General features: G+C 40.6%; 2 protein-coding genes across 3 annotated transcripts; both read right to left on the bottom strand.

Moving 5' to 3' along the window:
• Positions 1 to 602: 602 nt before the first annotated feature.
• On the bottom strand, positions 603 to 15,050 carry lypla2 (lysophospholipase 2). 2 transcript variants are annotated; one of them, XM_018698955.2, is made up of 10 exons: positions 14,956 to 15,050; positions 8,209 to 8,301; positions 6,743 to 6,774; positions 5,077 to 5,142; positions 4,687 to 4,734; positions 4,445 to 4,515; positions 3,089 to 3,162; positions 2,892 to 2,993; positions 2,565 to 2,735; positions 603 to 1,885 (listed from the first exon to the last, which is right to left on the bottom strand). In XM_018698955.2, exons 2-10 carry the CDS (start codon positions 8,284 to 8,286, stop codon positions 1,835 to 1,837), a joined length of 693 nt encoding a protein of 230 aa, XP_018554471.1. In that variant the 5' UTR covers positions 8,287 to 8,301; positions 14,956 to 15,050; the 3' UTR covers positions 603 to 1,834. The 2 variants fall into 2 exon arrangements, with proteins under 2 accessions (XP_018554471.1, XP_018554480.1); XM_018698964.2 differs by lacking the exon at positions 14,956 to 15,050 and adding an exon at positions 14,760 to 14,947.
• Positions 15,051 to 16,131: 1,081 nt separating this feature from the next.
• On the bottom strand, positions 16,132 to 20,854 carry pithd1 (PITH (C-terminal proteasome-interacting domain of thioredoxin-like) domain containing 1). Its single transcript, XM_018698975.2, has 6 exons — positions 20,507 to 20,854; positions 19,535 to 19,578; positions 19,125 to 19,202; positions 18,787 to 18,891; positions 18,114 to 18,222; positions 16,132 to 16,646 (listed from the first exon to the last, which is right to left on the bottom strand). The coding sequence occupies exons 1-6, from the start codon at positions 20,702 to 20,704 to the stop codon at positions 16,545 to 16,547; spliced, it is 636 nt and encodes a 211-aa protein (XP_018554491.1). The 5' UTR covers positions 20,705 to 20,854; the 3' UTR covers positions 16,132 to 16,544.
• Between the last annotated feature and the right edge of the window lie 98 nt (positions 20,855 to 20,952).

Genomic DNA, 20,952 nt, shown 5'->3' with positions numbered 1-20,952 from the left:
CAGTCACGTTGGAACAGCTTCTTGCCAAAGCCCTCCCAGTATATAGCCATTTTTTAAAGGAGGTGAACTATAATAGTGTTGAGTTTAACTTTAAGTCTGACCTTCTGACGTTCTATTAGTGGGTTACAGTTTAGTTGCCAAAGGAGGGAGCTGGTAAGGGAATATTTTCTTACATTTTCTTGGGAAGTAATGGTCCATCGCCAGTTTTAAACTCAGGACTGCTTTGGTGTGGAAGAAGCAGGTTTTTTTTCTCCAGAGTTTAAAAACAACCAAAACCACTGAGAATGAACTGGGATTGATGGAGGGAAGAGGCTGTTCATGGGGTAGAAGAGGAAATTTGGAATGGAATGGGGGGAATGTGTCGGTGGGAGGAACAGTGAAACGACTCATGGTGTGCAGTCTGTGCAGGTCTGCAACCATCTGGAGTGATGCATTGCTTCGTGCAACTCATACTGGTCAGTCATTCACCCTTTAAAGTCTACAATCTCATTTTTAAAACTGAGGTACTTTTGACGTAAATAAACACATAATCAAAGCAGACAGAGAGCGCGACCATGCAGGTGTGGAAGGTTTGAAATAAACAGCACAGGGTGGCAAAAGCATCGATTGATTAGTTTTCTTTTTATTTCAATTGGAATTTCTTCATATAATTCAAGATATCTTATCACACTCCATTAAAACAAAAGAAATGTGAGGCCCCCGGGGGTGCTGGTACATCAATAAAAGGGCCGGTCGTAGTTAAGCGATCGAGATTCAAGACCCGGACAGGCTGCACACAGGTGGCACTGTCATGGGGGTGGTAGGTGGTGGAATGGATGGTGATTTAAAAAAAAAGAAACAGCTGCCCCAGCTTTAAAATCACTGCATCTGAGTCAGACTCCAAACAGAGAGGAGTGAAGCTGCTGTCAGACCAGATTTAGCCTGATGGAAGTCACTGGTTTTATGTAGCAAAAAGCAGGAGGTTTATGTAGCTACTGCAGGAGCTAGCATCCTTAACAAGCTAACAACAGTAGTCAATAAAGTTGTGAATTATACAGTAAACATTTTATTATCACTGTCCTTTCGCTCACTGCAGCCAACCAGAAGCTCTTCCTCTTTCAAACTGGTTGCACATTGGAAAGCCTTGAGATTCTGTGTCAAAGTTACATCAGATTGAACCCCCCCACCTTTATTACATAAAAATGAATAAAAGGCAAAATCCAGGCCTGACAGCATCAGCTAGGTGTTTACCTGCTCATCCAACTTGGTCTTATTTTTGGTTTTCCCACTCAAACTGACACAGCAAAATGCAAGATGGGAAAGGCATGGCAGTGAAAGTGATGGAGGATGTGATAGCTGAGAAAAAAAAATAGGTTTGGATGAAGCAAAATGAGGTAAAAGTGAAGAGAAGGTGAGGTTAAGGTGGAGGCGACAGACAGCAGTTGTTTAAATAAAACCAAAGGGAATGTATTGTGAGTCAGTGTTTCTCCCTCCGAAGGCTAAGACTTGTGAGTGCGAGCACTTGGTTATGTTATTATCAGATCAGTGTGATTGATAAATCTGTTTTCAGTATGAGAGTTGTTGGACTGGATTTGCATGAGAAGCACATGTTTTGTTTAGCGGTGTGGATCGAATCATGACTATTACTGTGTTTATATGTGTGTGTGTGCATGCGTGTTATCTTGTGTGTGTGTGTGTGTGTGTGTGTGTATGGAAGATGGGGGGGTGCTCATGGCTGTTTCCTGTGGGAGAATGGCAGATCAGGGGTGAGAGGTCAGTGTCTCGGGAGGAGGAGGAGGAGGAGGAGGAGGAGGGAGGAGGGAGGAGGGGGGGTCACAGTGGGGATGAGGTGAGGTCAGATTCGGGGCAAATACTTCTCGATAAATTCCTTCACAGCCGCCATCTCCTGAAAGGGAAGAAAAACAGATGTTGATACAGTGAACAAATCAAACTGAGGCTGCACTAAACAGAAAAAAGCTGTTTGTCCAGAAAAATATGTGAAAAAGAGTTGGTCATCAAGGCGGACTTGAGGCATAAAGCAACGATTGCTGAGCAACAGCGCCCTCTGCAGCCGTGAATGTTAATTAATTCTGTTTGGCTCAGAGTCAGTTTTCATGTACAGAAAACAAAGTCTGAACAAAGCTGGAGTTCTGACTGTATAGCCCCACTCACTGAACTAAGACATGGCCAAACAGGGTATATTACCCATAACTCCCAGCTTCCAGAGCAGGAAGTGCTGTCGCTGTAACAAACACACCAAACTCCATTCAGAAATCTTGATATTTTCAAAGTTTCCTGGCTGGACATCAGAGATCACCTCTGGTTTGAATGACTTCTAAGTCAACTGATCGTAATCAGATACCCTCTACCATAGAGGAGTCCTCAAGAACAGGTGTTGAAGGATGCAAATGACAGAGGCTCCATTCTCCTTACTACAAGTCAGAGAACCATCAAAATGATTCTGATATTTTAAGGTAAAATAGTTACATAATGTTGCTTTAAAAGAAAACTTGATGATTACAAACTGATTTAGCCTCACACAGGCAGGATAAATCCACACATATATGCACACAGTGGTACAGTACCTGAGGAGAGGAGCTGTGAGAGAGCCCTGGGAAGGTTTTGAAGGTGATCATCTGAGGGTTAACTATGTATTTGAGTTTTTTCGCCGTCATGTCACCGAACTGCAAGGGGATCATGGGGTCCACCTCACCGTGGCACTGCAAGATTGGGAGGTTCTTGTGGCCACTTGACGCCTGTGTCAACAGAGACACATTATTAAAAACAGTTGGTGGCCTGACCTGTGGAAAAGTTTAACTGTATCTGCAGCGTGTGGAAATAGTTTAACACAGAAAATGAAAGCAGCATATCAAGTTTTGAACTGAAGAGACCCAGTAAAACTGTGAGTGTACCGATGGGAAACTCTTGTGAAGTGGTAGCCAGCAACTGAGGGCTACAACACCAGCCAACTGATGCTGGCAGGTCAAGGCGGTATACAAGGACAAGGCCCCACCCTGAGGAGGAACGAAGGGATCAAAGTTTATCACAGGCACTGACAAACATGCTCAAACATGGAGTCTGTAAATACGACTAAGATGTAAAATCCTACCTGAGAGAAGCCACCGAGAATTATACGGTGTGGGGGGATCCCATTTTTGGCCTCATGTTCGATTATGGCCGTGACTGGAGGAAAGCAATGAAGATTATGTGTTAATCAATGGACAGACAACACATAGTTCACAGATGTTTAGGGGTGGGTAGCTCAGTGCTCACAGGGCAGTGGATGTATGGTGCGTTTAAATGTCTGTCAGACTAAACAGTTCAGTCTTTCTGGGTTAGCAGGATGAACTGTTCTCACTTTTGCGACTGATTTTAAATTCTACCCTCTGACCACCAGGTGGAGCATCGGTTCTTCAGCACATCTCTACTTGAGCATAAAAACTGAAAGGCTGGGTATACTTGAAATGAATGAAGCGTTTATACAGTAGCTGTTCTGGATGGCGTCGCTCGAAGGGAGAAAAGCGTGCCATCATTGAGAAGGGTGACACATGATAAGACTTTAAAGACGCCCTGTAGTTAAGTTTGACTTCTAACAAACAAGTCAAGTGTATTTCCTTCTTCATCAAACATTTTGCAGAGCCTATTTTAAGTATTTTATTTTACCTTAAGCACACTAAGGTTGTAATAGTTCTCCAAAATGTTCCCACACTTCTGTCTTGAAGGTGTCCTGAGGGGCTTGCAATATTCAGGGTTATTATTAATCTTGAGCTAATTAAACTAACCCAATTTTTACTGCAGGGGTGATCACTCAAACATGATAGTCACATGACAGTCGTAAGATAGGTATAAATGTGTGATATTTACAAAATATATAGCTTGCCATAACTTTTTACATGTTATAGTGTTAATTGTGAAATAAAAGATGCATTTTGTTACATAGGTGACAATGAGACCTGCAGACCTGTAGTCGTGGCACAGGGCTGTGGGAGCTACCTTTCTTCCCAGGGATAATGTGTTTTTGTAGGTCAGCCAGGAGGTTAGCGACACCTTGGTTCCCTCGACAAAAAGCCAATGGGATTTTTTCATTGAATTTTGGATTGTTGCAGAAAATAAGCTCTATGGCTAACAAAAGTTTGAGATACTTTAACGTTTTGTTCAGCAAGATAATCTTCACAAATGAACACCGCTCATTTAGCCACTTGTAAACAACCGCCTTTTTTAGGACACGTAAAAGCTTCAAACATCCGGATTGGGGTGTTCTCTGACAGATTTTATGTCGTAGAGTAAAATGCTAAAATGCTCTGAGCTTGTGTTAAAACCAGAGAACCAAACCAAAAACCCACTGAGTTTGGGACGAGGGAACAGGAAGTGCTAACATGCTAGCTTACGTCCGGGGTTTAGGACTCATTCCTGCACCACTCTTCAGTGGTGTCACTTCTCTGGTATTTAAAAACATTAAACTCACTGTTTTCTGCTGCCCTCTTGATCCCAGATTCGTCCTCTGGGGAGTCGGTGCTGAGACCCATGAGGTCAAACCTGCGCACACGCACACGCACACACACACACGCAGAGGCGAGCGTTTAAGGAAATCAATCGACACAATCGCAGTATTGTCAATGGCAATATGGGAGCCTATTGTGGTTTCCACAGAAACAATGGCACCTAGTGTTGAGCTAAAAGGCTGTTTCTTTCATCACGCCAACTCACCACGCCGGCATCGTGGTCCTCATGTTGAGAGTGACGGGAATTTGGGGCCTGCAGGGGGGGGGGGGGGGGGGGGGGGGAATAAATGAAAACATGACAATCAGTGGAGGATATCACAAGCAGCCAAGAGCTAAATGTTGGCGATTGATGTTTTAACCCGACCAGACAGAATGGTAGATAAACTATTTGTTTAAATCGCATTCTGACAGCAAAATATGGGTTTTAAAAGAATCTATAAACTATATATTTGATTACAGGTTGGTTCTGTAATTCACTCCACACACAGCAACACAAAGAAAAAGATGTTAGTCAGTTTTCCTCCCTCCCTGCTGACAAGTGACAGTCACAGAGGCATTAAAATATGACAGAAGGATTGGAAATGAAAAGACTTACGCGTGGGGGCAGATGATCTTGACGTGAGGCAGCCGGATCCCCGACAAAGTGTCAGCCCACCCATGCCTGACAGAAAACAGAGAGAAAGCAGCTCTTTGTGTCTAATCCAGCTGCAGCAAAGTGACTAATGTGCAGCACATCCACCCCAAAAATACAGACTGACAACATAATACAGTGTGTAGTATGATGTGTTGCTTATAAATGAAAATCACTTTTACACTGAGGTAGTGAAATTTTAAAATCTTTGTGCTTGAGGTATAATTACGCCCTTAGGGAAAAAATGTTTGATCTCCATTACAGAGATGAATCGACACATTACAACATCTTATGAAGTAAATCAGCTGCTTGAAGAGCTGATTTAACCAGAAGAGCTTTTTAAACCAGCCATTCATGAGCGTATTATGAAATTAATTTAAAAAAAATACTAAGGTCACTAGTTCATCAGCACAACCCTCCCTTACCTTAATAAAACGCCTCGATTAAAATCTATCCAATGTTAAAAAAGGTGTAAATGAACATGTGGCTAAGTGGTTAAGTTAAATTACTGAATATCTGGATTTTTATCTCAAAACAAGTCACTTGAAATACATATGAGAGACAATCCTACACAGAACACTGATGCTCAAGTTAAACTTTATTTAGTCGACAAATCAGTTCAGCTCCATTTATTTCATACCCAGAGTCATGAAACAAGCAGGGCCCATTTAATTTGATGTGAGTTTAAGTTTTGACACTAAACCATATTATTTTGGTATCTTATTATTTGTACTACTTTTATCAATTATTAATGTTGTTTATTGTCAGTCTGTGCATTAAAAGACCAGTGTAGGAGTCACAGCACTTTTTAATTCTGTGTTTTATATTCTGTTTAGATTCATATTGAGGACTGTGCCTTCACTGTATGATGGTATTTTTTTGGGCATTTTTGCCTTTATTTGACAGTTAACAGTCAAGAGACAAACAGGAAACACAAGGAGAGAGAACGGGTATGAAATGCCAAAGGTCTCTGGACAGATTTGGACCAGGGGCGATTATGTGGTGTACGCTGTAACCACATGGCCACCTGAGTGCTTCCAGTGTTGGATTTTGTTTAAATTATTTTAAATACTAGAGCTGATACAGTGCCTGAACTTTAGTACAGAAACACAGCAACTACTGCCTGACACCTTACTTTGACAAATATATAATGAAAGGTAAATGTTGTTGTTTCTGCATCATTTCTTTCTTCTTTCACATTTATCTGGTACCTCTTGGTTTTATGTCTTTTTAACTTGTTTTTTTTATTAAATAAATTAAGATATTATTATTGTTATTATTTGTTGCCAGCTTTCTGTACTTGACAGTTTTCCATCCTCGGTGCTACACACACTTTGGGTCGGTCCAAAAGAAAAGTAAACACTTAAAAAAAGTACTGAAGCTCAATGGCCAGCCAAAGTCAAGTCATGAAAAGCTTCTGTTGTAATATCTGAAGTGTGAAATTCATTTGCCAAAGAAGAGTACAAAAAATGTTCAAATTACATAATAACGTGTTGCCTCACTTCTACACTGATTTGGCTCACATGTATGTTAAAATAATGACGATAAATTGCTTTTGAAAACAGAAAAAAACAGGCGTGTTGAGTCTTTGACTGGAGGCTGAATGTACAGACAAAAGGAAATCACTCACCCTGAGTCTCCCAACCCATGAAGGAAGATCACCTGTAACAGATAAAAGCAGGGTTTAAATCATACCACACCCACATTAACTGCCAATATTTCCTAACACTTCCCTCCAAATCCAAGACATTTAGATATTTCTGATTTTGACTGATCACACAGGAGAGAAGAAACCTGTGATCTCCTCTCTGAGCGGTACAGTGTGTTATTCACATCTTGAACTTTACTGAGAAAAATAACTAAAACCCTCTTTGAACTTTGAGCCAATTCATCACATTGCGTCGGCCTTTGTGTACTCAGTGTGCTACTGGTAAGTGTGCGCACTTGTTCCAAAACAGAGAAAAACAGGTGCCAATCTCCCAGTCTTGCCAAGATAAGCTCTCACTGCCAGTTTCCACACACGCTACTCTCCCGCAGAGACACCATGAAAGGGAATAACAACAATTTAGAAAGCTGGCAATTCTCTGCTTTGTTGGCTGGAAATCAGAGCATTCGGCTTCTCCACGGAGATCAAAACACTTCTCCTCCGTGTAGGAGCTCGAGATGAGGTTCAGAGCTGGAACCAGTGACAGTCAGCTCTGATCCCAATGTTTAACAGAACCGCACTGTACCTGAACGCAACTCGATAAAAGACGTGTTTAATTTCTACACTCGAGCTTCTACACAATGTGTCTGATTGTTGTGCTGCACTTGTTACACCTGCTGCCACAGGTGAGGCTTCTCATTAAGAAGGAACACGACTAATATGGTAAAAATCAGAATCACAATCATCATAAAGATTAGGTTTGAAAATGAAGGTCTAATCTGTAATTTTTCGACTGAGTAACTTACATGTAAATCTGAAAATAAGCATTCCTCAAGGCATTACTGAGATATTGCGTTCACAAGATCAGAATATACTCTTTTACAGCCATGTTAACAAACACTACTGGTGTAAATAAACCTTTATTATCCATTTGAAAAAAAGTGTTGAGCTTATTGTTCACTTCCAGATGAATTTCCATGAGAGAAATTGCTCAATTTAAACCCCAGTGATTATGTATTACCCATCTGTTTAGTATCAGAGGCTTAACTCTTCATCTTTGCTGAACTGTTTGTTTGTAGACACATTTTAATTTTAAGAATTAACTGGAAATGTACCAACTGATTGCTCTCTCGTTTATCCAAAATTAATACCAAATTATGTGGTTATTTCCTGGAAACTGCTTAGGAGATTATTTGAAAATAAACTGTAATTTAAGGGCCTGTAAAAGAAAATTCTGGGAGGGGAATAAGTGGAGCCAAAATAAGTGAATAAATGGCTTTTTTTGTAACATCCCTTTAATGATTTAGAACTGCATCACAGCGACTGTTTCGATCTGGTTTAATACAGAAAGACAAAGGCCTGCAGAGGAAGTGAGGTGCTCTGAATATAGATATCGATAAATTTAACAATGACAAAAACGTCAACATGTCGGGTTTTGTGGTTTGACTCACCGCCGCGGTCTCCTTCTCAAGCGCGGACACCGTCACGGCCTCGGCGAGCAGCGGCACAGACATGTTGTTGCCACACATACACTGTAAGAGGTGCTGGAGTCAGAGGAGAGGACAGAAAAAGAAAAAACCCAGAGGTCAGCTGACTGCAGATCGCACAGTGTCAAACTACATAAAATATGCTGTCATGTGCATCAGGGCTTAACAAAGACCTTTATTTAACTCTCATACATTTTCTAGCGATTTTGCGAAAATGTCCCTCTTTATTTTTCACATGATTTCCAGAGTTTCCAGGCCTGGATATGAAACACGAGACGACTCACGTGGCAGGTTTAACACAAAATATTTAAAATCTGCTTAAAGTTTAAAATCCATATCTTTTATTCCTGTTGTTACACAAAGAGACTAATGGGAACCTTTAAGTTCTGGAGCTTTTTATGGATGATAATACATCGGTTTACCCAAATGATCAGTACTTTGCTGCTGATGAATCAGCCCTGGGCCCTGGAGTCATTGGATTACATCATATTAAATTAGGGACTTGTTTTCTCTGGCCTTTAGCTCTGCAGGATAAGTGAACTGTGCAGGCTCAATAAAGCAGACAAGGACATAATTTCCACGGGGGATGGTGGGGGACACATCGCCCTCGCTTTTTAAAATCATATTTTTGTTCCACACTTTTATAGTTTCCATTTTATTTACTTACTAACATCTCTCTGAACAGGTGTCGTTTCACTGTCCAGCTGCCAAAATCCCGATTAGAGAGGACGTTCAATACGTTCATACTGCAGTGATCGCTCCAGAGGTTTTTGTGCCCTGGGTTTTGCCGCTCAGGCTACAGACAGGCTGCCACACAGTCTAGTTCATAGCTCATGTTCAGTAAATTTAACATCATTTTATCTATGTTTTGTGACACATGAGCCTCTACCAGATATACCTGTTGTGTGAAGTGATTTTTTTACTTAGAGTTGGGGCATTACTAACACAGGAATTTACCATTAGGGATTGAAATTTGATGATAATTTTCACAATTAATCATTATGTTTATAAAATGTTATAAAAAGATGGTGAAAAAATGCTATTTACATTTCCTCTAAACCCACAGTGATACCTTCAGTTTGCTTATTTTGTTCCATTGGGAGTCCAAAATATTAACAGTCACATATGATGAAGAAAAACAGCAAATCCTCACATTTAAGAAGCTGAAACCAGAGCATGTTTGGCATCTTACATTTAAAATGTCTGAAACAGTTACTGCTTATCAAAGAAGGTGCTGATTAGAGCTAGACTGACAAACTGGCCGAGTGTAGAGTGGTGCAGGAATGAGTCCTAAAACCCAGAAGTAAGTTGTCAGTGGGTTTTTGGTTAAATGCCTGAGTAAGCCTGCGGTTTTAACACAAGCTCAAGACATTTTCACGTTTTATTCTACGACATAAATCAGAAAACACCCCACTTGTGATTTTTTACGCTTTTACATGTCTTAAAAAAGGCGGTTGCTGGCAAGTGGCTAAATGAGTCTACAGAGGTTGGCGACGTCATGAAACCACACATGAAAACCAATCTACTCACCAGTCCACCTTTACAGCCTCGTTGTGTTTATGCTCCCACTCTTTCAAACCATCACTAACTCTCTAAGAAGAAAGGCTTTTAGTGGTGATGCTGACGTCATGCGCATGTGGTGTGGTGAATTTATCCTAACATTAGCTATTTACCTCTGGTGATTGTTACTTAGGCTTCAAAAATCATCACGGTGGTCATTTGTGAGGATTATCTGATCAACAACATGTGCAAGTATCACAAACTTTTGTTGCTCAGAGGGTTTATTTACTGCAATAATCCAAGAGCCAATGAAAAAAACCCACTGGCTTTTTGTCAAGGGAACAAGAGTGATGCTAACATCTGGGTTGGGCTACAAAAACACGTCATCCCAGCACCACTCTATTAGCTTTTGCCAGATATATCAGTACTGATGTACATTAATGACTGTATATAAAGATGGATGACAAGTTTTATCGTCGTGGATTATTTGCTATAATCATATAAAGGTATATAAACTCTGGAAATAGCAGGGTTCCTTTTCACTAGGATCACAAAAGTCAAAAACTGTTCAAATCCCCAGGATGTATTCAAATGTATTGTGAAACCAGCAGAGCGTATTCAAAACAGGCGACTCAGAGACACATGTAACGCAGCGTCGTGTACAGCAGTGCCTGTTGTGTAGCTCAGAAGGACGACATGTTTTTTTCTTTTTATACATGAGTGATGACAAAGAGCAGCTCTGTCTGACAGTTATAACTCCTGCCTGGTTATCAGTGCGGCCATTCAACCCGCAAACAGCAACAACAAAGCTCAACATACCACTTAGGCACACTGACACATAGTGAACCTGCTGCTGAACCTAAAGGCAGCGGTCATGAGGTATGTGTTTGTGTGTCGGACAGGTTTCTGTAGTCAGCAAGTGACAGGACTCATTAACTAAATGAAACTCGCTCCGTCCCTCCCCCACTCTCTACTGTACTCTGTAAATCAGCTTCAGACGTCCGTCCTGCTGTACACTGACTCAGCCTTCGATAACAGCCAGGAGATCAGGTTGTTTTCTTACAGTAAAGACAAGCAGTAAAAAGCCTTTCCGCATTAACAGCCTTTAACTTTCTGATGATGAGGTAAAGGGCGAGAAAAGCCAGGATGGGCGGGTCAGACAGCACAATGCCTGATTGGTAAATAGTAAATGAGGAGATGAAACACGAAGGTTAATGTGTAAACCTTGAACGGGTGTTAAAATTCCTCTGCTGTTGTTATTGTTGCCTTTTTGGCACATGACATATTTCCCACCTGAAGGTCACACTCACACCCAGAATACAAGGAAGTGGATGATAAACGCGTGATTTAAAAGTCCAAAGAGTGGACAAAAGAAAGTGTCTTTGCCCGGCGTCCTGACCCTTGATAAATGAGTAATAGATGAATAATAACTGGGCTGGGTCAAGCACTGCGAAATTCTCTTTCAGTGCAGAACAAAGTTTGGAAATTACTCTTTAAGCATCAAAATGAATCATAGAGAAACTGGCGAAAGAGCAAAGTGTGTTTACTCATTATTAGGCTCTTGTATCTTCCATTTTACGCTACTTTACACTTCTACTCCACTACACTTCAGAGAGAAATATTGTACTTTTTATCTCCCCTGCATTTATTTTACAGGTTTGGTACTTTTCAGAATAGGATTTCACATTAAAATATATATGATCAGCTTGTAAAATACAATGCTTTGTTAATTATTAAACCAGTCTGCTGCAACCTTTTTGGCTCTCACAAAAAAATCTGAGTCAATCTGAATCAAGTCTTATCGTGTTTCAGATGTTTATGAGCTGCTTATCAGTTCCCCCAATGACACATTTCTAAACTTTAAACTCAGATTGTTTCATTTAAAGAACAGTTTGCAAATCAAATTAGGAAATAATTAATCAATTAAATGAACCTTCAGGCAAAGATAGTGAAAATAATGACAAATATTCTTCAACTCCAGGCTCATATGTCACGTTAAACTGAAAACCTTTCGGTTGGTCGGACAAAATAATACATCTAAAGACATCACTCTGAAAAGTTTCAATGGGCATTTTGTTTCATTAATTTGAACATTTAATGGACTAGCAATTAATCAAAAAAATAAATAAATAAATAATTAGGAGGTTAACTGATATTGAAAATTAAACTAAAGGCCATTTGAGGGCCCTAGTTTGGGAGCCACTGCACTGAACTGCCTAACTGTTCATAAAAGTAGCTAAATCAGCAACCTAGTAATATGTTATATAATAAAAGGTCACTCAGGAGCCATTTTTCTGCAGAAAAAGTACTTCCACTTTTGATACTTTGAGTACAGTTAGCTGATAATAATCTGTATTTTAACGTAAGCCGAGAGTGACGCCTCAGTACGAATCTGTTTAAGCAAATGACACAAACAAAATGTGATCTGATTAAAATGTGCATCACAAGATGTGCACTAGCCGTCACCAAATTCTAATTCAGTGTTAAAACCTTTTTTCAACAGATGCAATTTAGCTGTACTCTGGCATCTTAAAGGGAACAGACAGAGCCTGACGGTGACTGAAAGCAGACAGTGCGAGAGAAGAAGTGAAACAAAGACACAGATAACAAGAAAAGATAGAGGGGAGTGCACTCAATCTGTTCAAACAAGTAGGACAGGCTCTCTAAAAGTGGCAGCATATGCAAAAAGGGCAATTTATCACTTTTATACCCCGTTTTTTTTCCCATCTGTTTTTGTTCTGCAGATTCACAATGACCCAAGATCAGGAGCACCAGCATAAAACACTGTGTGGGTTTTTCAATGCACGCTCTAAGAAACAATGGCTCACTCTCTACGCTTCTGGAGGCCGGTGGTTAAAAATAGTGTCACGCTGCAAACAAGCATCCAGTTCAATTCAGGTTGGGTCTTTTAAAAAAGAGACATCAACAACCAAAAACGGAGCTTGTTCCAACACAACGGCTGAATTTCATTTATCACTTGATGCAGTTTCTATCTGCATAGATCTGGCAGTGCCCTCCTTACAACACTGAGTGGATGCAGCAGCGACCTGCATTTACATTTCCTTGGTTTTTAATGGCCTATTTCCAGTAGAGGGAAACCGTGGACGGAAATGTATCGACTATACGTTTACCGACAGCAAAGTCTTCAATACCTCTATATCTAAATACTACCTGAACAGCAGATTAGTTTAATGTTCTGTGACACAAGCTGGGTATCTTTTCAGATTTTGGTCACTGGGATATTTTTGTATAAATCTCCACTAAAGACTCTATTTCAAAAACATGCTATTTTGCTTTGAATAAAATCTCTCTGCCCTGTCTCTTTATTCTTTTCATTAATTTCATCTCAGCAGTACCAATCCTCCTCTTTGGGTTGTCGCAATTATTTCTTTTAATTTACAGTTCTGGCGATGCACTTCTTTTTCCATCTGTCACAAGTCAACTTGCTAAAAGCTCCAAGGACACTCTTTTGAAAAAGGAGAAGCAACTAAGAAAACCATCAAATCTTTGCATCGGAGTAGGTGGAACCAGGAAATGTTGAGAAACAACACAGTACATTTAGAGTACATTTTTCCATCACCAGATTAAAAGATGAAGCAATGGGGGAATGTAATCACTAGCTGCTTTCCTTATGCTCTGTTTGCCTATGGTTTTAAGCTGCTGTCGATAAACTACAGCTGGTTTGAATCTGACGGGGGAGCTTTGTTAAAAGCCACCTCCAAAGTCTCTGCCCCCTCATTTCATGTCATCTCTCTACTGTCGCTGATCTAATAAAGACATAAAATTCTTAAAAGACACTTTCAAAAAAGTTACAGGTCAATCTAGGAGCTATATGATTACCTAGTCTGAACCTATTTGCTGGTTCCTGCTTCTCAGATGTGGTGATTACTTGCTGTTCTTTGTCATATCTGACAGAAAAAAGGAATATCTTCTGGTTTGGGATGATGATTGAATAAAACAAGCAGTTTACATACATCACTTTGGGCTGTAGGAATTATAGCTGACATTTTCACGATTTTCTGACATGTTATACGACTGCAAATCAATGAATCCATAATGGAAGTAACTGTTGGCTGCAGCTCCAGCTGATACTGCCAGAAGATAGTGGTATTGTCTTGCATTTTGGTCAATGTGAGATCTTGATTTAAGAGCAAATGTTTGGCTGGTGTTGCAGTTAAATGATTTTGACAGAGCAGTAAGAAAGCACCACACCAAACACCATCAGGTTATTGAAATGTTGGGAAATCTAACTCTACAGCGATTTTCTAGTGCTGCTTTTAGGTGACACGAATCAAAGAGGACAGGGAAAATTATGCCTGTGTTGCAGCCAACTTAAAGCGCATCACGAGTTTCAATCCTGCATGACTCCAATTACATTTAAGTCAAAAACAGAGGCGTGCTGCAGCCCTGTGTGTGTGTGTGTGTGTGTGGACGACTGAAACTATACACACACAGCAGGCTGCTGCACCCGGACAGCTCTCTGCTCAATGGCTACGGATGGCTGGCAAACAACAGGATAATATGCGGCACTGAGTGACAGGCATCCCCCACCCTCCACCACCACCAGCAGTAGCAGCAGCTAACCCCCCCCCATCCACCACCACCTCCAGCAGCAGCAGCAGCAGGAGCTAACCCTGCTCTACGCCGGCTAATGCTCGGCTAGTTAGCTCATGTAGAAACACACTGCAGTCAAAAACGGATGTTGCTACCATGTAAAAATGAGTTAGTAACGACGGGGAGCGGCGTGGAGGAGGAAGGAGACAATGCAATGAATGGTTAGCAATGTTATGCGATCCATCCATCATCATCCTCATCCTCGGTAGTGATGGCATTCAGTGGTGCAAAGCCTCTGCTGCCCCCAAAAACACAGACGGACTGACTCCTAACCTTCGTAGTCCGGTTTAATCCCGGTTTAGCCACACAAACATCTACACAACAACCGGGGCTAGTAATGGTGCTAGAGCTGCTGCTAGCTAACGTCGCTCACTCACACACACACACACACACACACTAACCGTATTGTCTGCCGGTGTCTCTCTTCGCCTGCCTCAAGCTAACGCTACCATTCGAATTCGGACCCGAAACACGGCTCGTTTTTTCAGAGGACACCTTAAGCACCAAAAGGCCCCGAGACGGTTAAGTTCGAGCCGGGATAAAGTGGTTAAAAATTAGACCCGCGGCCCGCTAGCTTGTACAAATTCATACACTCACCGCTTGCTGTCCCAGTTCACGACGGAACAGAATTTCCGCTACTGGCCGCACACCAGCAGGGGGCGGGGACAGAACGCGCAGACGTCATAGGAATCCATTAGCTCCGCCCCACGCTGATCGCGACTTCTATTTTTATTTTTTAATTAGACATAAGATCAATATTCAGCGGTTAAAAGTGATTAATTATATTTAAACAAGTTCCCAGCGCTACTTTTCTGCTTTGTACTTAAACTTATTTCAGAGAGGAAAATCATACTTTTCATTGGTTTCTGGTTTACAAACAATTGAAAATTTATGCATGGTGGGAATATGGATGTATTAAAAGTGCCAATCAAAAAAATATTAAAATAAAAACTTCTGCTCCTCAGGCAATTCACAGGTTTTTTGGGGGCCCTCCCTATGTTTGGACTTCGAGTAATTCCAGTTATCACTACGCCTCTGCTTAGGGGTGTCAATCATTAATCAATCAAGATGGTAAAATACTGACATAAGCCACTCTGTATGTGCACAGCTTTAACTTTTGATACTTCAATAACGTATTGTTGATTATATTTCTGTACATTTTAATCACCTGGATGCAGTTGCTACTTTTGATTATTGATCAACAGGACAATCCTGTGACAATTCTCCAAAAGAGATAAACAGAGGAAAGACAAATAGAGCAACTGTGACTATAAAAACCCATCTCAGTTGCACCAGTCCCAGCCTGGTCAGATGCGTACAGGAACTGATGAAGCCTCTTGGATGAGAGATGAAACATCTTCCTAGACTACAACTAAGTCCAGTTGCGCTCGATTTAAATTTCCTTGAGATAACTATGACCTGGATGAAAGAGAATATTCACAGGCCATCTCAGTTACTGTTCAGACAAGGGCAGTGACAAAATAGTCCACTAGATGGCAGAAAATATCCACCAGTGGCTGGTGGACAATGTGTTGGCTTCACAAAAGGCAAATATTTTGGTTTTACAGGTATTATATATAGCCATTTAAAAATGCACTCATGTATCCAGAGTAGCTTAACATTTGTATTTGCTGACTCTGCATAAGGAGATGCTTGAGAGCTACTTGAGTTTCTCTGTGTTTTGTACCTAAAAATAATGATGTGAAGCAGATTATGGATCCAGAATGTAAACACAACAACCAAAATCTGAAATGAATCACAAACTACCATCACTTGTTGCTTGATTTCATTTCCAGCCTTCACTGTTTTATTTCAGAGTAGCTGTCACTTAATTGAAGTGATGAGTATCTTGACATGAATCAGAGTATACAGGTTAAACTGATAACAACAGACTTTATCTGAGTGTCAAATGTTTCATGCATTTATTATTAAGCTTTTTGCCCACATTAAGCCTTCACTCTTTATTGCCATAGAAAACAGAGCGACAACTTGGCACTTCCAGACACATCTGAAGCCCTCTGGTCTTCAGATTTCAGTGCTCAGTCCTGGTCGAGCTCGACCAACCTGCCAGTACGCAGCGTTGAACTCATCTTTGACTTTTGGACTCCTGTCAATGACAGTCAGAAGACGCCACTGAAACCTCTCCTCATCCTCCTCCTCTTCCTCCTCACGACTCTCCAAAGCTTTCAAGAAATGAAGTTAGTTTGCGGGATGATGCTCTCCACTTTGTGATCTGCAGGGTTCGCTGCTGCCTCGTAGTTACAGATTGTCACTTCGTGTCGGTGAGCCTTGAAAGTGCAAAGAGAAAGACAGGCTGACTCAAAGCAAGGAGAAGCTTTACATTACATTTAGAAGCTTACATGAAGAAACCAACGGATACATGGTGTAGCTGATATAATTGGCTGGTTTTAGCTTATTGGCATAAATCTTAGAACAAGAAACTGCAGTACAAAAATACCAAATAAATGTTTCAGTTCATTTTGTTACATGTCGTAGTTTGTTCATCAGAGAGGGCTGACAGGTTTATTTTTCAATGAATCTCAACACCTGCTGCACCTTGGTCACAATTAATTTCAAGCTTAAACAGTTACTTTAATTATCAATTATTAAATTAATTGTTTGGTCTATAGAATAATGAAAAATCTCCTACAGCACAAAGTGACTTTATATTGTCGCCCAAAACCTACAAACCTACATACAAGATGAACAAAAGAAGGAAATTTGGCATTTTGCTTAAATGATTAGATCAGTTAATTGATTATCAAAAGTGTTTCCCGTTGCTGGACCATACAACAATACAGCGAGAAATATCGCATATAAAATAATGTCATGATTTAAAATGAGATTTTTCCTCTATAGTAATATAACAATGGAAGATAAATATTCAAAACAATTAATTACTGTGCTTATATATCATGCAGAGAAATTACATGGATGATTCAGTCACATCTGGTGCTGATTTAATCACACAAAAAAAGCTGTATTAATATTTTAAATGATTGGGGAGCAACAGTAAACATAAACTGTTTGGTATGAATTTTTAAAAAAGGAGGGAGCTTTGTAAATTGCTAACGCAGCTGTCACCACAGCAGCATCGCACTCACTGACAGACACATACAGAGACTGTTGTCAGACTGGAAGCTGAGCACCAGAGAGGCAGCAAAATATTTTAGGAAAGAATCTGCTGCCCTCGGGATAAAAAATGAGGCAAAATAATATCTCCTTTCAGTATAGTTATGATGGGACGCACGCAGCCAAAGCAGCCATGACACAGCTCGAAAACAAGAACGTTTGTCAAAATCAGTCCCTGGGAACTCGTCTGAGTTCCTTGGGACTGAATTCCTACATGAAGAACACTGATAACACATCACAGACATTAATGAAAGCATCTGACTGAAAGAATAAATACTTGCTCCCACTTTATTTGGTACACCTAGCAAAAAACCTAATACATTTTTCCTGTTATAGAGAGGTGTTAATTTAATTTAAATTCTGTCTACATACAACTAAACTGCAACAGCAAATATATTTGGTAGGAAATGTAATCACAGGCTGGATTATGTTTGGAGGCAGTTTTTTTAAATTAATGACGCACAACAATTATTAAAAGCAACAGAGTCACCAAGAGGTGTTTGGGATGGATGGCAGATGTGGTTCAGGCAACAAAAACAACAAATTTTTGCCCCAGAGGCTTTCGTTAAACTGGTCATGGATACTGTCAGTGTTTCATACGGAGGGTTGAGATTCAGACTGACCTCTGAGTATTCACCCCTCAGACCGATGTAGTAAACCCTGGTACTCTCTGCTCCAAAGTTCTTCGAGATGTGGATGGAGAGGTGCTGGACGTTGGAAAAACGAGCGATCCTGGAAAATCATCACACAACAAGAGACACTTTGATTTGAGACAGAGGCTTGGGGAACGTCTGAGGAATATAAAGAGTGTTAATGGAACATAAGAAGAGTTTTTGAACATTTTCATAATGAATCATGGTGAAACAAGTGCGTGGAAACACAAACACAGGCGGCGCATTAAGACTGACAAAAAGAGAAACTGAGGTTTGGCTTCACTTGTTTTTATAAGCGCGTGTTTAAGCAGGATTTCACAGCTTCATGTCACTGATAATGAAAATGATCATGATGCTATGATGCTATCAGTTCTCCATCCTTGTGTGGGCTAAAAGCTTCCATATATGACTATGGAGGATTCCAGTAAAATGCGATAAAAATGATTTGGACAGGAATGAAGCTAAAACTGTGCAACATCTGTGCAATAAAATATTACGATTATGATCATAAACACTATCAGTGTAACTAGCTGCAGCTTTCAGGATCAGACTAGCAGCCACAACGGTAGCTTTACTGCAACCTGGGGAGACTTAAACGTGCTAAAATTTTATTTTAAAAAAGTATTACTGTTCATGGTCTCACTTTGTTGGGTACTCCAGCTCAGCAAGAGGGTCTCTGTTGAGTCTGAAGGCTTGTTCAGGTTCTCTGCCGGTGGCATCGAACGACATCTGAGGAATGTTTTTGTACCTAGGGTGAAAAATTAGTTATGAGTTATGCTTATGTTTGTTTTAATTAATAAACTTAAAATGTCTTGTGATTATCAGGTAATACAAAAAACATACCGTTAGAAAAACATTAGATTTTTTACATTTACAGGTTCTAATCTAATAAACCAAGACTTTACAGTGTCCTGGAGCCAAGGAGTTTATCCTGTGTTTCCTCCCTGACCCCAGATCAGAGAAGCAGAGACAGACACTCACAGTCGTATCTCAGCTGGATGAGAGTCGTCATCTTCTCCAGAGATGATGATGCCTTTCAGCTTCACGCTGCCTGTAAAACTGAGAGAGACGTTACACAGTTCCTTGGTTACAATATTTGATGAAAAAAAGAAGAAAAATTAGAGATTTCATTTTTGGTTTTCGCTATTCAATCACTTTGGTCTGAAATTACAAAAAAAAACAAAAACAAAAAGAGCTCATCTCATATTATTATTACAACTTACATACCAACAGATTTTATAAGAAAAAAAAGTGTATGTGCCTGTATATTGTAAATCTGTGTATGTGTGTAGGCAGCAAAGCATCCAGTGCTCACGCAAGAGAAAAGGTTAAACTTCAGGCTGATGACAGCATTAATGATGATGATGACAACATATAATTTTAGGACTTACGGGATATTGAACAGCAACTCTTCATCTGCATCGCTCTCGACAAACTATAAGAAGAAGAGGTGAATCCTTTCTAAGTAATTACAGAGTGACAGCAGCAATAAAATCAGTCAGCAGACTGGACAGGATGAGCAATCAGAACTGGGCGGTGAGGAAAAATCTTCTATCCTAATAAAACTAAATCTTACCATATTGTAACGTAGCAGCTTGTCAATATTTGAAAATATTATCATTAACATTAACATGATACTGATTTCAACCATGTTGTAATAAACATTCACATCCTTTAAATAATGTACCATTACCAGTACAACACTGCAAAAATACTTCATCACAAGTAAAAGCTTGTGTCTCGATGCTAATCTATCCTATATTTATTATATGTTGGAAAATTAAGTTGCCCGAATTAGCTATTTGCAGTTCCTGTTTCCAGTGCACCTGCAGATGCATAGACAGCTATCACTGGATTCATTTAATACTGAAGAAAACGTTAAAAACTGGTGATTATCAGGCAGGTTCTGCAGTTATCAGGAGCGTCTTTTTTCCTGTGACTTCTAGGTGATTTGTGAATGCGTATTTGTGATAGACATTGGAAATAAAGACACTCTTACAGAGTGTAAGTCATGTTGAATCTAAAAATATGTGAATCATGTCTGTGTGATTAGTTATGACACCGGATTTTGACACAAACCGCCTATTTAACCCTATTTAAGCCCCATCAGACAAAACTGGATGGTTTATAACTTAATTCTAAGCAAACTCAAATTGTCAGTCTGATTGCTAAAATGAAACTTTTATTTGTTTTAGAAACTGCGCAGACCCACAGAGAGGCTCTGAGCTGCAGTCTGCAGCCAGACGCCCCACAGACCTGCACTCTCACCGGGCACACACACAAGCAGCACCCGCAGCGCCTCTCTCAGTCAGGGGACACAAGCAGGATAACTGACCGGGGGAGAGGCTCTCTTCGGCCGTTACCTTGTCCCGCTCGTTCCGCCGATCCCACGGTTTGAACACCAGCTTTCCGTCTCCGTCCCTGCTCTCGTTCAGACACTGCACCTTCTCCAGGTCGATCCGCCGGTACAGTCCGTACTCCAGGCCCCTCTCCGCGGGCTCGTGCTCCCCCTCGCACCCGCAGCCGTGACCGTGACCATGACCGTGACCGTGCCCGGACATCGTGGAGCTGAGGAACGCTGCTTTCCGTTACAGGAGGCTGGAAGAAGTGAGGCTGGAAACCACCTCTGCTCCGAGTGTTTTTATAAAGTGAAATGAGATCAGCAAGTTTCACTTCGCAGCGTCAAGCGAACTGACGTCTGTGTCAAATGAGCGGAAGTTACACCACATTTCCGGTTTAGGTTTTCAAAATAAAACAATCTGTTTCTACAAACTGTAATATCAAGGACAAACGGCCTGAATTTTCCACT

Source organism: Lates calcarifer, linkage group LG3 (genome assembly GCF_001640805.2).
Source record: "Lates calcarifer isolate ASB-BC8 linkage group LG3, TLL_Latcal_v3, whole genome shotgun sequence".
Classification (NCBI taxonomy): domain Eukaryota; kingdom Metazoa; phylum Chordata; class Actinopteri; family Centropomidae; genus Lates; species Lates calcarifer.
The sequence above is the reverse complement of the archived record's forward strand: the minus strand, read 5'-3'. Positions and strand labels throughout refer to the sequence as shown.